The sequence below is a fragment of the Osmerus eperlanus genome, chromosome 17 (assembly GCF_963692335.1).
Source record: "Osmerus eperlanus chromosome 17, fOsmEpe2.1, whole genome shotgun sequence".
Taxonomy (NCBI): Eukaryota; Metazoa; Chordata; class Actinopteri; order Osmeriformes; family Osmeridae; genus Osmerus; species Osmerus eperlanus.
Window position 1 is genome coordinate 8,012,936 of NC_085034.1, and position 14,978 is coordinate 8,027,913.

The 14,978-nt window shown below is 52.2% G+C and overlaps 1 protein-coding gene across 2 annotated transcripts in view; it reads left to right on the forward strand.

Annotated features, from left to right (window-relative positions):
- large1 (LARGE xylosyl- and glucuronyltransferase 1) overlaps positions 1 to 14,978 on the forward strand; it is a 43,866-nt gene that overhangs the window by 12,381 nt on the left and 16,507 nt on the right. For both annotated transcript variants that reach the window (XM_062482759.1, XM_062482760.1), the window contains 5 exons: positions 1,352 to 1,542; positions 8,394 to 8,683; positions 10,683 to 10,765; positions 13,261 to 13,384; positions 13,795 to 13,966. In XM_062482759.1, coding sequence (XP_062338743.1) covers positions 1,437 to 1,542; positions 8,394 to 8,683; positions 10,683 to 10,765; positions 13,261 to 13,384; positions 13,795 to 13,966 — 775 coding nt within the window. In that variant the 5' untranslated portion in view covers positions 1,352 to 1,436. The remainder of the gene's footprint in view (positions 1 to 1,351; positions 1,543 to 8,393; positions 8,684 to 10,682; positions 10,766 to 13,260; positions 13,385 to 13,794; positions 13,967 to 14,978) is intronic.

A 14,978-nucleotide genomic window follows, 5' to 3' on the forward strand; every position in this document is an offset into this window, starting at 1 on the left:
TCACATTACTTTTGGTATTGCATTAGAGGGCGAGATTAGACAAGATTGATGTGATTCATTGCTCCCCTATTTTTCCGTCAAAGTCTCACTCGAGAGAAATTACAGTGTACAAGGTTTGCTGGTTAGAGGGGGGCACATTTATTATGCATGTGCAGTTAGCATTTGCCACCGAGGAATTTAACAGCTGGTCAAATGTGCAGATAGTCTGCGGGTTTGCAATGTTAAGCCTGAATCAATTTACCATTGAGATGAGTCACAGCCCCATCAGGGACAAGAACCCACCAATCAGAACTAGACCCTGAATCTCCACCTCAGCCCCACAGTAAGACACACCCCCACACCAGCTCCTATGCTAGCTATCAGCTCCCTCTCTTAACCCTGACAGCTCCATTTCAGACGGTAATAATAAATATTGCCCGTGTCGCATTAGCCACGACGATCCCGGTCTTCGTCATGGCGCTCGTATCGTGCGGGGCGGTCAGAGGTTAAGGAATCCGCAGAAGGATTCTCTGCCCTGGCATCCGAATCGCAGTTGTTGTAAATCCCAGAAGCCTCTAATCTCTCATGGCCTCGTTTAACCCAGTCAGTCTGACAGGGGCTGCAACAAAAAGCCACCGACAGATTCAATAAGCGTTTGGAAACTCACTGATGAAAATGAATCCCTCCAAATCTCCCTAACCAAACCCTGCTCATCGTCCTGCATCTCTGCTATTGTTCTGGGTGACAGTCGGATAATTGGCAACCGGCTTGCATATTTGCCAGCGTCTCCACTGCCAGACAGTTTGGGATTGTGCCCCAGTCCTGGGCGGCCCTTGGTGAAGATAAAAAATCTACTGGGGTCAACTGGCTAATTGGACAAATGTGGTTGTAATGGAAAGGGGATTTATTATTATGTCATATAATGAGGCTTCTGTACTGTCGGCTTCTCTGTTGCACCGGAAATCAACTAAAATAGCTTGTTGTAAAGCAGTAGGTCATCAGAACCGGTTCTGGGCTGCATACAAACGAGGAGATTTGAATCTGTGAGTCTAATTTGCGCTAGGTGTTCTCGGGACTCCCTCGGCAGGTAAACTGGAGGTTCCGTTCTGCATGTACACTCAAAGTTGCAGGACTAACGTTATTTTTCCCGAATTTGAGATTCATATTTGGTATGAATTATTCATGGTGGTGCCAGCCATACACTTTCGTTTCCTGCCAAGACTTTGAAACCTGCTTGGAAGTCTTCAACCTTAAAGGGGGAAAAATGCGGTGTGCTTTTACTGTTTACGGTTGTTTGCGTTTGACTTTAGTTTCTCTCTCTCTCTCTCTCTCTACCTCTCCATCTCTCTCTCTCTTTCTGTTTTTCTCTCAGACAGTACAATGCATTGTCCTGGCCAACAGCTGCTGCCAACATAGAGGTCACCCAGCCTCACTTTCTAACGGTTTCCCCCCAGAGGATGCTGGGAATGTGTCGCGGACGCAGAAAGTTCCTGGCGGCCTCGCTCGCCCTGCTCTTCATCCCGGCCCTCACCTGGCTCTATCTGTCGGCCGGGAACTTTCAAGGTAAGACTCAAATCGAATCGCCCTGAGAGTTGCCTTTATTAACGTGCAGCCTGACAGGATTGTATTCAATCAATGTACTGACTTCTCCAGTGTTTACCTTTTTGAAGTGCCAAAAAGTTTTCACTTCAGATTAGACAGGGAACTGTTAAGAGCATTTAACCCTTGTGTTATCTTCGGGTCATTCTGACCCATCAGTCATTGTGACCCACTGTCGTATTGCGACAAATTTACCTCATACAAAAACAAAGTGAAGCATTTTCTTTTAACTGTCGGGCTGTCTCAGACCCCCCACATTGCAATGGTTAAAAGAAAATTATTTTTATTTGTTTTTGTATTGGGTGAAATTGGGTAAACACAACGATGGTTCGTTGTGAACCTTTGGGTCATGTGACCCGAAGGCAGCACGAGGGTTAACTGAAAGTCTAGACAGGACTGTTCAAAGCAAGCCTTCATGCAGATGATGCAAAATTATACCCCAGCCCCTTCAAGAGAAAGCTGAATAAACAAAGTTTTCAGTACACGAAGTCACCCTATTTTCTCTCAAGGTAATATATTAATGAATTACTGAGGCCTGCCCAAAAGTTGATTACTTCCTCAAGACGATTTAGTCCAGGAGTTTCCTGAGAAATTTTAATGACTTTGTGTTGAGAAAGAAATTCTCCAGCTTTGTCATTATTAATTATGATTAAATTGACAATTTTGACTTGGGGGGTCACAGTCCCTGGAGACTGCACATCTGAATGAATTCCTATAATTTCCCGCTAAGGACGGGTAAGTAATTATGTGACTGGATGGTGAACCAGAGGCGTGACATAGTTGTTGCCGGGCAATATGGCAAGGTGTGAAATATCCTGGACGGGTGAAAATAGTTTGGCTTTAACAGTTCTCTCTAAATGTGCAAGACAAACACTGTCTAGTTCCACTCTTTCTGTCTCTCTATTTCTTTTCTTTTTTTTGCCGGGCTTCCTCTCTCTCTGGAATGCTTGTTTTTCTCCCTCTGTCTCTCCGTCTCTCTCTCGTACACTCAGTTTTTTTCCTATATCTCTTTGTCTCTCTCTGTGTGTCTCTCTCTCTCTCTCTCTCTCTCTCTCTCTCTCTCTCTCTCTCTCTCTCTCTCTCTCTCTCTCTCTCTCTCTCTCTCTCTCTCTCTCTCTCTCTCTCTCTCTCTCTCTCTCTCTCTCTGTGTCTCCCTCTATCTGTCTCTCTCTTTGTCTCTCTCTCTGTCTGTCTCTCTCTCTCTCTCTCTCTCTCTTTCTCTCTGTGTCTCTCTCTCTCTGTGGCCTCTGAGTGTTTATCTTCCTGTCTGATAAAGTGAGCGGGGGCGCTGGGTTGCTGAGTCTCTGGAGGCTTTGTGCTCGGTCCAGATGAGCTGCTCTCTGGAGCTGCGACAGACGCTCTGACCCTGTGGAGGGGTCTCTGGGATGGGGGGTGGGGGGGGGGGTGGGTGGGTGAACAACTCCAGTGCTGCTGTGGGGGCTGGATTAAAAAGCCTTTTCCCAGTTCACTTTGTGGAAAATCCACAAGGAGTGTCTTTTTTGTCACCCCCTGAAAGCTAATTGGTGTCAAGTAAGACTAATGTGGTGGTGTTACAGTTGAAACTCCTCAGCACTATTTGAGAAGTCACTGTTTTTTTTTTAAGGACAGGCAACATGGACTTTGTTCAAAGGATATTTTAGTGCGGGTTTTGCTCAAAGAGAGCCCTGGCCATAACCATTGAGAATGAGTTCATACAAAGTTATTTATTTCCCTGCCTCCCCTGGGGAGAGCCAAGCTCCACACAGAAACAAACAAGTCCACCACTCCGGAGCTCTGAGGAAGGCCAGATAAAAATACATGAAAAACCCTAATTTTAGAACAAAGCATCTTCTTAACAAAGACAAAAAATGCTGTCTCTCTCCCCGGTACATCCAACCGCTTGTCGGATGTTGCATCGTCACTGAATTCGGTCAGCGCCTTTGCTGAATTGGGTGCAGTTTTGTGAAGACCCTGTGGGCTTTGCCGTCAGAGACGAGGGAGACGCTTTGCAATCTGCGAACAAGATGGCGTCTCCTGAGGAAGCCGTTCTCTGGGAAAACATCCCCCGACTGGTGCCCCGGGAACGCGAGAACGAGCGTGTCCTCGTCCTCACTGTGCCTTCACCCCCTAGGGCTGTACTGCACGCTCCAGAACACCCCCCTCCTGAGTGCTTCTGTCTGGCGAGGACGTTAAAAGCGTTCCACCGTCCTGTAAGGATTTCCCGGAGACCTTTCATGTGCCTGCTGCTATCGTGTGAGGTCGGATCGTCTTCTCCAGAGCCCTGCCTCACATTGACAGCTTGGGATCGATGCACTGCCCAGGGACAGCTAACCCAGGCGCCCCCATGTAAACAAGCCAAGAGCAGAGCTACTGGACACTGTTTCTGATGGACACTTCTTGACCTCCAGTGGGCCGGTTGTTGTCTTGGGAGAGCGTGTGCGATGCTGATTTGGCAGCTCTTGTCTTCAGTGTGACGAGGGGGGAGGCAGGCTCTGGGACTTGGGGGGGGGGGGGGGGAGGGATATGTTTGCCGTTTGCTGTCACAGCCCTGTCAGTGGGAGAGAAGCTGCAAAAGGGCTGGCTGGGATTTGTAGTCCCCCAGCCACCCACCATGACTCTGCATTGATGGTATGCGAAGCTTGCCAAAGCAAACAACATAACGAATACACAGGATTTTTGTTTTTAGGCCCGGTTCCACGTTTCAATATGAAGGCTGCTAACATTGTAATCCCCTCATGGAGCCAATACGCCAATATTATGCTCGTACAGGTCCCTTGTTAAAACAATTCAATCTTTACCACGGCACACCACGTTCACTCCATGTAACATTTTCTAAGCTTTAAGAATACGTTGGGCTCACACCTTACAGGACTGGACTTACACCTGTCCAGATCCCCTAGTGATTGAACTGTTCTGTTCAAATATCCAAATCTGCAGGACTACTTTATATGGTTAGATAACCCAGCCCTTTGAGCCCCACGGTATGTTAAAGACTCAGGGCTTTGTAACTTGATTTGGTCCTATGCGACTTTATAAGACTCCAAGAAGATAAAAGGGTTTTGTTTCAACCACTTGAGATAAGATATTTTACCTTAAAATAAAAACCGTCTAAAGACTACTAGAAAGGTACAGTATGTACCTAGGCACTTCTGTAAAAGGCTTGTTGGCAGGAACAGAATTTTTAAACAAGCCCTTGTTTCTCTGGGACAGTTTATGAAGATGCCACAGGAGGCCCATAATACTTTTTAAATATTTTGATATAGAGCCTCGGGTTCTCTATTTTCGAATGAGTCAGCAAAAAATTGAAGAAGTCCCCGACTGTCTGGGGGCAGTGTAGATATGCTGACTGAAACCAGGTGACCATGGCAGCCCGCAAGCCCCGCCTTATTACTTATTAGCATATTCCTCATGAATATGCAGCATGTTTATGCCTGAAGCTAAGCAAATCACCCCTACTTTACCATTAATTGGGACAGTCATGTTTACGGAAACTTGATTATGTCATTAAGGCAATGCACCTACAGCGGAACACCCCTCACCCCCTTCTCCCTAGCTCTGCTCCAGATCGAGGCAAAGGGGGGGTGCACCAGCAAAGCAGCCAAAAATCGAAAACTGAAGAGCTTCCGACTGCAGTGTGCACACATGCCGTAGCCAGCGAATAATGGATAATCATCGGGGGCTTGCTTCTCTCGATAGACCGTTAATATCCCTCTCTTCACCCACGGGCCCATTCCACCCCGTGAAATTTGCCCAATTTCTCCGGCTTTTACTGTCTTTCCCTCTCGCCCCCTCGCCCCTCTTCCAGACTGGGCTGGGGAATCTGGCGGAAAAATATGCCACCATTAGGCAACCACTTAAACACGCTCTCGCCCCTAACAACGCTTTTAACGACGTGTGAGTGCAGGCGGTTCCCGTCCAGAGGGTTAGGATGTGCAGTTGTTGATTGAGGTTGAGGCGCTAATAGGTTTCTCGTGCAAAGACATCCGTCTTGAGGATTGGTTTCTTTTTCTTTCAGGTACAGCCATAGATTAGTAGAGACAGTCGTCATGGCTACAAGGACACCCAGGAATGTTGTTGAACCTATGAATAGAGCTTCGTAATATACAGATAAAAGATAATGGCTCATACGAGCAATTAAAATGAAAAACCTTGTCTACACGGCCATATTCCCCCTCTCCTACTTCCAGATTTGCCTTTTAACACACGCTCAGCATACAAGGAACGGCACAAAATGGCCGCCACACATCCTGAGCTCCTGTTTGGGTGATTTACACTTCCTGTCAGGTGAACAGATGCTGTCACCTGACGGATGGCGCCCCACCGCCCTAGCAGATGTCTCCGTGGCAACCGCGGGGATGTGTGGACGGAGCAAGACAGCCCACGCCAATTAGATCCGTCATACATGAAGGCACAGGGCGCAGGACATGCAAACAGACCATGAATCACCATGTCCAAGGGCCCAAGTGACTCCCATATTTGGCAAGCATGCAGAGTTCACCAAGGACAGGAAATGCGTGAGGAGCTGAGATCTGGACCCCAGCCAATGTGCTAGCTCCGAGAATCCTGGCGATGCACCGTGAATATATCTGAAAATGGCCTCCTTACATGTCATTAAGTCCATATGGCATGCTTACACCGTGCAGCATCCGTGCGGCATCCGTGCAGCGGATGGAAATAATTCAAAGTCTGAGACCTAATGAGCTGAAGATAGCATGTATTATTGCCTCCTTGGCTGGGTAATGCATCAGAGCATCTTGTTTTCTGAAACAGCGTAGACGTGTGTTATTCAGTGTCTGGGGCGCCATGTTCTTCACCATTGTTTGGGCATGGATGATGCGCGTCACGACCAAATCTCCCAAACCAAAAGAGCTGGCTCGGCCCACGGCAAAACAGCAGGTGCATCTGCACGGCTTGTGAATGCCATATGCAATCTCCCAGCCCCGCGCACAAATGGCCATTCAGTCCAGTTCAGCGGGATTAGACCCAGCAAATCCACTCAGCAAATTAATTACAGCTCGGATGAAATGGAGCCCAGAAGGTGCTTTGGTTCTCCGGGAGGGCGTTTTACTGGGGGTAAACACACACACACACACACACACCCACACCCCTCCTCGAGAGCTGTAAATCTAATGGGATCCAAAATGGGGACATTTTCATTTCGAGCAAGTTCCCTCCTCTTTGCCACGCGAGGAAAGGTCCAGTGTAGGCGTGTTGCCTATTGAGACATCTCGGGACCCAATGTGGAGGCTTTGCTTGTGTGCACTTCACCTGTGTCTCCATGGCAATGCCGCCTTCTTTAGACTTCAACGGAGAAGAACGGTCACAATGAGGTGGACGAGCTGTTTTTCTCTTTCTTTTTCAAAACCATTTTCAAGTCCGGCTTGCGGCCTATGTAACAAATGTCTTGTTTTGTTTTTCCCTTCCCGCAAAACTCCCCATTTCCTCGGACACTGGAAGAAAATGGCCGCTTATCACATAGCCTGCGGCTTGGACACTGCTGGGATGCTATATGTTTTGCAATTTGCCTGACAGTCCACATCCGTCACATCCCATCATGCCAAACTCCAAGCCGGAGGGGAAGGGGACCCTCCCTGAGGGAAGCCCCCGCTGTGTGTTTAGACTGTGATGACTGATGGTGTCAGACAGGGAAGCCATCCGTCTCTCTATTCTGATCAATGCAGTGAAATGGGAACCGTGGCCGGTCCGGGTGTCCAGCTGTAGCCCTGGTGCACTGTAGCCCTGGTGCACTGTAGCCCTGGTGCACTGTAGCCCTGGTGCACTGTAGCCCTGGTGCACTGTAGCCCTGGTGCACTGTAGCCCTGGTGCGCTGTAGCCCTGGTGCACTGTAGCCCTGGTGCACTGTAGCCCTGGTGCACTGTAGCCCTGGTGCACTGTACGTTTCGGGAGCTGCCGTGGCGCTCGGGCGCTCTGGCGCCTGCTACAGCGAGAATGGGCGCCTGAATGGGGACACCGTTGTGTTGTGTTATGGCCTCCGTCCAAGACCTTCCACTGCCTTTAGGGAGCTGATGGGGTTTTCGGAAATGCACTCCCCCGCTGGGAAACCTCTCTTTGCTGCATCTCTCACTCTCTGTCTCTCTCTCTCTCTTTTTTCCTCTCGCCGTCTCTCTCATCCTCGCTCTCTATGGCTTAATATCTCTCTTTCTTCTTTCCCCTCTCTCTCTCTCTCTCTCTCTCTCTCTCTCTCTCTCTCTCTCTCTCTCTCTCTCTTCATCTCGCTGTCTCTTTCTCCCTCTCCCCCCCCCCCTGTCTCTCTCCATCTCTCTTTCATTCTCCTCCACCCTTCCTGTCCCTATTAGATCCAGGGCCGTGTGTTCCCCGTCTGTAGCAGTCAGAGGATAGACAGACAGACAGACAGACAGAGGGGGAAATTGCTACTGCCTCAAATTAGACTACAGAGAGCGTATCGGCTGGCTCTCAGTGTCAGGGATATTGATTGAATGGTATCTGTGTACTCGGAGGCCTGAGACCACCAACACTTGGACCTGACTGCTAATTTGAAATCTCACACTCTCCGTTTACCCCGCGATGCGTCGATAGGCCGATGTGGCGGATTCGCCCCTGCCTTGTCCCTGTGCGCCACAATACGGCTCTCCACCACGTCACGGCTGTGGCGTGGTATATCCAGCTCACAGCAGGGGTGGCCCTTGCTGTTTTTGTTCCACGTTCTTCTGTCATTTCCTGTCACGGCAACGAGCTGAATGATTCATAGGTAGGACCCCCCCCCTTCCCGGAGCTGAGCTGTGGTTGGAAGCTCTCCTGGTCATCACATGGTGGGGTTCGCCTCTCCTAACGCTGTCCTCCCCTCGTCCCTACAGTGAAGCCCCTCCTCCTGTCGCCCCTGGAGCCCCAGGCGTCCACGCTGGTGGGCGGGCCCGGGGAGCGCCAGGCTCTGGAGCTGCGGGTCCGAGAGGTGGAGGAGGAGAACCGCGCCCTGCGCAAGGAGCTCAGCAAGCCGCCGCAGGCCCGTCCTCACCACGGCAACCACCACGGCAACCAGTCCCGGACCCACTCGGAGGAGGGCACGGGGGATAACGAGGGAATGAAGTCGGGCGCCGCGGGCAACGGCTCGGACTGTGCACAGCAGCCGCCTGTGGATAAGTGCGAGGTGAGTCACGAACCGCCGGGCTCAGCGTTGCCACTGGCAACGTCCATTTGAAAGGGAAAGAAAGGCCCCCTTGTTTGGGCGCTGAACAGTCTACAAGAGTAAAAAAAAACAAACATATTTTTTACATAATTCCCAGTAATGGTTACCGGGAGGGATTCGTGGAAAAACATACACCCACTTACATGTTGTCCACAGCATAATAGCACTACCATAAAGAATCATTACCTGGCTAACTATCCTTGGATAAGGCACCATTAGCGGTGAGGTCAAAGTCAGACTAGATTATTGCTTGGCCACGGCTCCTATTAGTCTAATCCTGACCCAATTATGAAACAGACCAGGTCATAAAGATGCTTCTCTGTCAGAGGCCATTGGAGCAGCATGGCGGATTCAGCACACTGCCTCTAAATCCCCTCCCGTGTGGAGATCTCGGGGCTAGATGATACTGTGTGTCTCCTACATGCTGTCTCAGCACCAGTCCCACCCCCCTATTAACCGCACAGGGGTCAGACCCAACAGATGGTTAAGACCGAGCCTCTGTGGATCGTAACCCAGGCGGGAGGCGGAGTTCCATAGCGACACGTCCTCTGTAGCTGCTCTGGAAGACGGGGGGGTGGGGGGGGTCAACAGTCCGCCCCCTCCGCATGACTGCGGGGTTATTGGATTTGTTTACACGCCAGTACAGTTACCCCCTTTGATGGCTTTGCTTGCCTGCCCCCCACCCCACCCCCCACGCGCAAGGTACAGGCCGATCTCAGGAGGTAAATCAAGCGTCACAAGCTGCCCAGTATCTGTCCTCGACATCTGAGGCCCCACAGTGGAGGACTTCGGGGGGGGGGGGGCAGGATTCTCCATTGCCCAGAATGGACAATTCTTTCTACATCTGTCCGTATCTCTCTGCCTTACCCTACCTTCACCATCACCGCCCCAGTCTGCCAGGCCCTGACCGGGACTATCCCGGGCTGCCAGCAGCGCTGAAGCCCAGAGATAACAGACTTAGGCACGGGGCACCTTGAAGGTCTATACCACCAGCCTCTACCTCTTAGCTACCCCCCCCCTCCCTCCCTCTGCCTCAGAGAGGACCCTTATTCGATAATAAACAGCGTTAAATCCCAACCTGCAGAGAAAAGAGGATGGCGAAGGGGTTTTCGGGAGAGAGGTGGAGAATGATGTCAGGGGCTCGTGCCAGATCTGGGAGCGTTCTCCCCGGGTTAATGTGGAGCTGCGATGAGCGGCTTTTCGCTTCTGAGATTAGCACACCCAATCTTACGTCTGCCTGAACGGAATCCATATACACCTGGCAAATGATTATTTCAGTGGAGCCCTTCATGAGGATGGTGAGTGGAGCGTTAATGCAGGCTTGAAAGAGCTTTGGACCAATACCGACACCTAATTCCTCACGCCCAATTGGCTCCTGCAGAGCTGTCGACGATTAGCTGTTGGTTTGATATTGTTATGGCTGAGACCAATTCTTCCCTGGACGCTGATAAGAGTCTGTTAATGAGTGTTTAAATGCGTGATTTGGTCTCAACATGGGATAAACCCTGTTCCCCTCCAAGTATTACCGGAAAACAAAATGGTGCTTAGTGGTCAGAGTCCAGCGATTCCTTCTCTTGTGTTAATTGTGCAGGCAGTAGTTTAACACTGTCTGTCTTGCTAATGAATGACGTGTGTGTGGGGGGGGAAATACCTCTTTGTATTAATCTCTGCCCATTTCTTTCTTTCTCTCCGCTGGGAAACCTCTCTTTGCTGTATCTCTCACTCTCTGTCTCTCTCTCTTTTTTCCTCTCGCCGTCTCTCTCATCCTCGCTCTCTATGGCTTAATATCTCTCTTTCTTCTTTCCCCCCTCTCTCTCTCTCTCTCTCTCTCTCTCTCTCTCTCTCTCTCTCTCTCTCTCTCTGTCTCTGTCTCTGTCTCTGTCTCTGTCTCTGTCTCTCTCTGTCTCTGTCTCTCTGTCTCTCGTCTCTCCTTTGTATCCTTCGTGTTCTTGATCCCCAGACCATTCACGTGGCCATCGTGTGTGCGGGCTACAACGCCAGCCGGGATGTGGTGACGCTGGTCAAGTCTGTCCTCTTCCACAGGTACTGTTACGGGCTCTCCTCCCTGTAGCCTGCCCACCTCTCTCTCCTCCCCCCCCGTATCTCATGCAGACACACACCCCCACACACAGACACACACAGACACAGCTGGGCCCCACTGCCGCCCCTCCCTCCACACCATCTGAATATGATGCTCTCACGGCCCAGTCGCCTACTCTCGGTTGCCTGGCAACGACACCTCAGTGAACTCTGGAGGGAAAACGCCCCCCCCCCCCCCGCGCGCTTTCACTCTTCTCTTCTCCTCTCCACCCCCCCCCCCCTCCTTCCCCAACGAAGTCCGACACTGTGGTGGGCACTGGTCCGTTTAGACTAGTTCGCCAAGTGACAAGTTCTGCCCACCAGGGAAACTGCACGCCCCCAGTCGTCAAGAGTTGAAATGACATGCTCAGATTCCCCTTCAACATGCAGCCCGTCTGTCTCAGGCCTGCGCTCCTGGACGGCAGGCCACAAGTCGCTGAGTCGCCCACGTTTTTCCCCGAGGGCAAAGTACGACTCGTCGGGGGGGGGGGGGGGGTTTCAACCGACGTGGCGTCGAGACCGGGCGAGCGTGAGCGATGGACGACCCGGGGTTCGGGCCCCCGCTCACCGCGACGCAGGGTGAGGTCATGAGCAATGATCAGTCATCAATCGGCGAGCGCCGGGGCTCGGCTGCCTTGCGAGTGGGCAACAGTACTTCTTAATTAGCTGGCGAGCAGCAGGCGCATTCATCACAACGCCGACGATGATTCCACGTAAACAATTATGAAGTCGGCCGGAACTCCTGCTGACAGACGCACTCGAGATCTCGCTCCGTTTACTTTCCCCTCCCAAAAATGGACCCCGGCTAAATGTGAAATGTGTCATTATCCTGAGTAAATACGAGGAGGCGCCGCAAAAACTCAGGTCACGACAGAAAGCAGGATTTTGCTTGTCAGTTGCTGTTTACAAGCAGTAGACGCGCTGCAATTTCCCTGCGATTAGAGGGAAGAAAACATCTTCAAAAAGAAAAAAGGCTTCCACAAAACCGCTGCGAGTCTCCAAGTCGCACACGGCCACGTAGAAAACCCCCTGAACCCTTCCGTTCTCCACTCACCATCCCATAATTCATTGGGGTGTTGCTCGGCGATTCAGACAGGGATGACCTTCTCTTTTGGCGTCTGTGTCTAAGCAACGTGGGTCACACATCCCCCCGGGGATGTGTTTAATTAGACGGCGTGTTTAAATGTTGACTTGTTTGGGCAAGCCGGCGCGCCTTCAGTGACAAAGACAAAGACTGCAGCGGACAAGCTGGGGCCTCCGAACGACATCACTAATGACACAGAGGACACGTCCTTTGTCTGGAAAGGCGTGTGCCGATCGCAGCAGGCCATCTAAACCCTAACGTCAGTCGCTCCACCCCCACCCTGGACCAACCCCCCCATTTTAACCCGGTCGTTTGTTCAGCAATATATTTTGCAGCTCCTTCGCGGTGACTTCGGGATTAGATATCGAATATGTCCCCGGAAGCGAGATATATATGATGTGATTCTCAGTTCCTCAAAGTAACGGCGCGATATCGGGTTTAAAAGGGTCTAACGCTCCCCCGCCTCACCTCTGTGAAGTACGAAACAGAAGTCGATCTCTTTACCCGTAGTTCTCTCTCTCTCCAGAAACATCAGTCCTTAATCACAGAGGAGGGGGTTCCCCTGGTCGAGGAGCTCTCGTTCTCCGCTCCAGAGCGAGGAACGCTTTCATAAGAGCACGAGGTATGATTCCGGGCGACAGATCCGGGCACGCAGATCTCCTCCCCTGGATAACCGCAGCTGACCCATTCGATTTCCGAGGGCCCGGCTGAGGAGGACACATCCTGGAGAGGCGCTCCCCCTCACAGAGAATCCAAACAAGCGGCGAGCCTCAAGCGCCGGCTCGAGCCTCTTTTCGTTCGGCCCCTCGGTCTGCCGAAGGCCCGGTTCCTGGAGATAACTGGGCCCTCATCCGTAAACCCCAGTTCCTGTCCCTGGCTCTCCCCCGAATAAGTGTTGTTTGTTTGGTGGGTGGGAGGGGGGGGGGGCGCTGGGGGGGGGGGGTGTTGTCATGGCGCTGGCAGCTCAGGGTTTGGCGTGGGGACAGGTTCATCCCAGGCGTGGAGATGAGTCATCTTGTCTCGAATGCGTTGGCGGCAGAGCCGTCTGAAAACCCTCCGGGTCGACCACCCCGCTCTGGTTCACATGTTCTGCAGGTGTGCGGATGTGCGTGTAAAACTGGCATGTTTAGGACTGCTGGGCTAAGAAACGGTACGGATGTTCGTGGCTGTCTTGTCAAGTGTTGCCGAGTGCGCCCAATCCTTGCGATGTTAACAGGAATTGGCCTCGTTTCGCAACGGGTGTGAGACGTATTCGCTGTCGGCTTTACTGTCGTCACGCCGCTGCGAAGACAGCGACGACGTCGACGTCGCATTCCCCATCAACCTGGCCGTGTTGAGTCTTACTCCTTCTCGTGTGTGTGTGTGTCTTCCACAGGCGGAACCCTCTTCACTTCCATTTCATCACTGACTCCATCGCCCAGCAGATCCTGGCCTCCCTGTTCCACACCTGGATGGTGCCCGCCGTCCGCGTGGACTTCTACGATGCTGACGAGCTGAAGGTAACACCGGCACACACGCACACACTCTCACTCACACGCCTCTACCTATACAACCTAGGCCCCCGCCATCAGAGCGTGCACAGCTGTAGCATTACACAGATAAGCCATTAACATTCACGGCTTCTACCCGGCTTTCCAATTATATGACTGGAATTCCCCGGGCTGCTCCGAGCGGTGTGAAAACCTTGTAATGTAGATTCTGTGCGTGCCTGCTCTGGTTACCAGAGTTTCCATTGTAGGGGTGTAATCTTTCCCCAGACTGCCAGAGGCCTGTACGAAAAGCCGCGGCGTGGAAACAAGCTTTATTTAAACAAGCTTGCGCATACATTTCGAAACAGCTCGTCTTCTTTTGACGCCTCCTGCTTGGCGATTGGTCGGCTTACTCGCACTTCCTGGTTGTTCTCCACCAGTCGGAGGTGTCGTGGATCCCCAACAAGCACTACTCGGGGATCTACGGCCTTATGAAGCTGGTCCTGACCAAGACGCTGCCGTCCGACCTGCAGCGGGTCATCGTCCTCGACACGGACATCACCTTCGCCACCGACATCGCCGAGCTGTGGGCTGTCTTCCACAAGTTCAAAGGTGACCGCTCGTCCCCCTCCCCTCCCGATTGGCTGTCACTGTGTCCCCCACTGCATTTCACCTTGTGTCTACGTTTACACGCACGCACACACTGGCTAGGTCGTTGGAGGAGAACGCCAAGGCGTGCGATGGCCGTGTTGCTGCGTGTGTCGGCGGCGTCGGGTCGCACGGGCAGCGGGGACGGACACCGCGCGGTCGCTCATCGGCGGCCGGAGCGTGCTGTGTTTCCCCCGACAGGCCCGCCCGCCGCCGTGTGCGAGTGATCCCCCCCCACACACACACTCACACACACACACACACTCCAGCTGGGTCGGACTCATCCATGCTCAACACAGGCTTCCTCCTCCGTGCGGCACAGTCCCTCCAGAGAGAGTGGGTCGGACCCGAGAGATTTACGGGGGGGTTTCCATCACTGCTGTCCCGGGGGCGGAGGGAGGGGTCGGGGGGGCTGGATCGATCTTAATTAGGAGTGGCCTATTATGCCCCCCCCCCCTCCCTCCCCTCCAGCCCCGCCCCGCCCGCCGAGTTGTCGAGCCTCTGCTCTAGATTGTGTGATGACATGCACAGGGCTGGCCTGACAGACGAGATGAGGGCTTCTGGATTGAAACGGGCAGACTCCTCAGCGAGGCTGCGCTGTACCATGACTTATGCTGTTTGATCTGAGCCGTTTTGATCTTTACGCTACTCTGACCCCACCGCTTTTCCGCCACGCTGTCTGGCCAGGAGAGCTCTTGCTCTATACACTGCATCGTGGACGACTACTGATACAAGCCATAGGGTTTCTTCCATACCCCCTCCGGAAGTCTCTCTCGCCCAGCTGGTGAATATTAGGAATCCCACATGTGTACAAGTACTGTGTTTTGACTGAGCTGAGTCCCAAGTAAGATACATATGGATGCCTTCTCCCCGGATCCTGTAGTCAGCAGGTAGGCAGACAGACAGACAGACGGGTAGTTTGTCTTCCATGCTGCCTTTACTGCTGCCTCTGCAGATTGCCTGCTGTGTTGCCCTC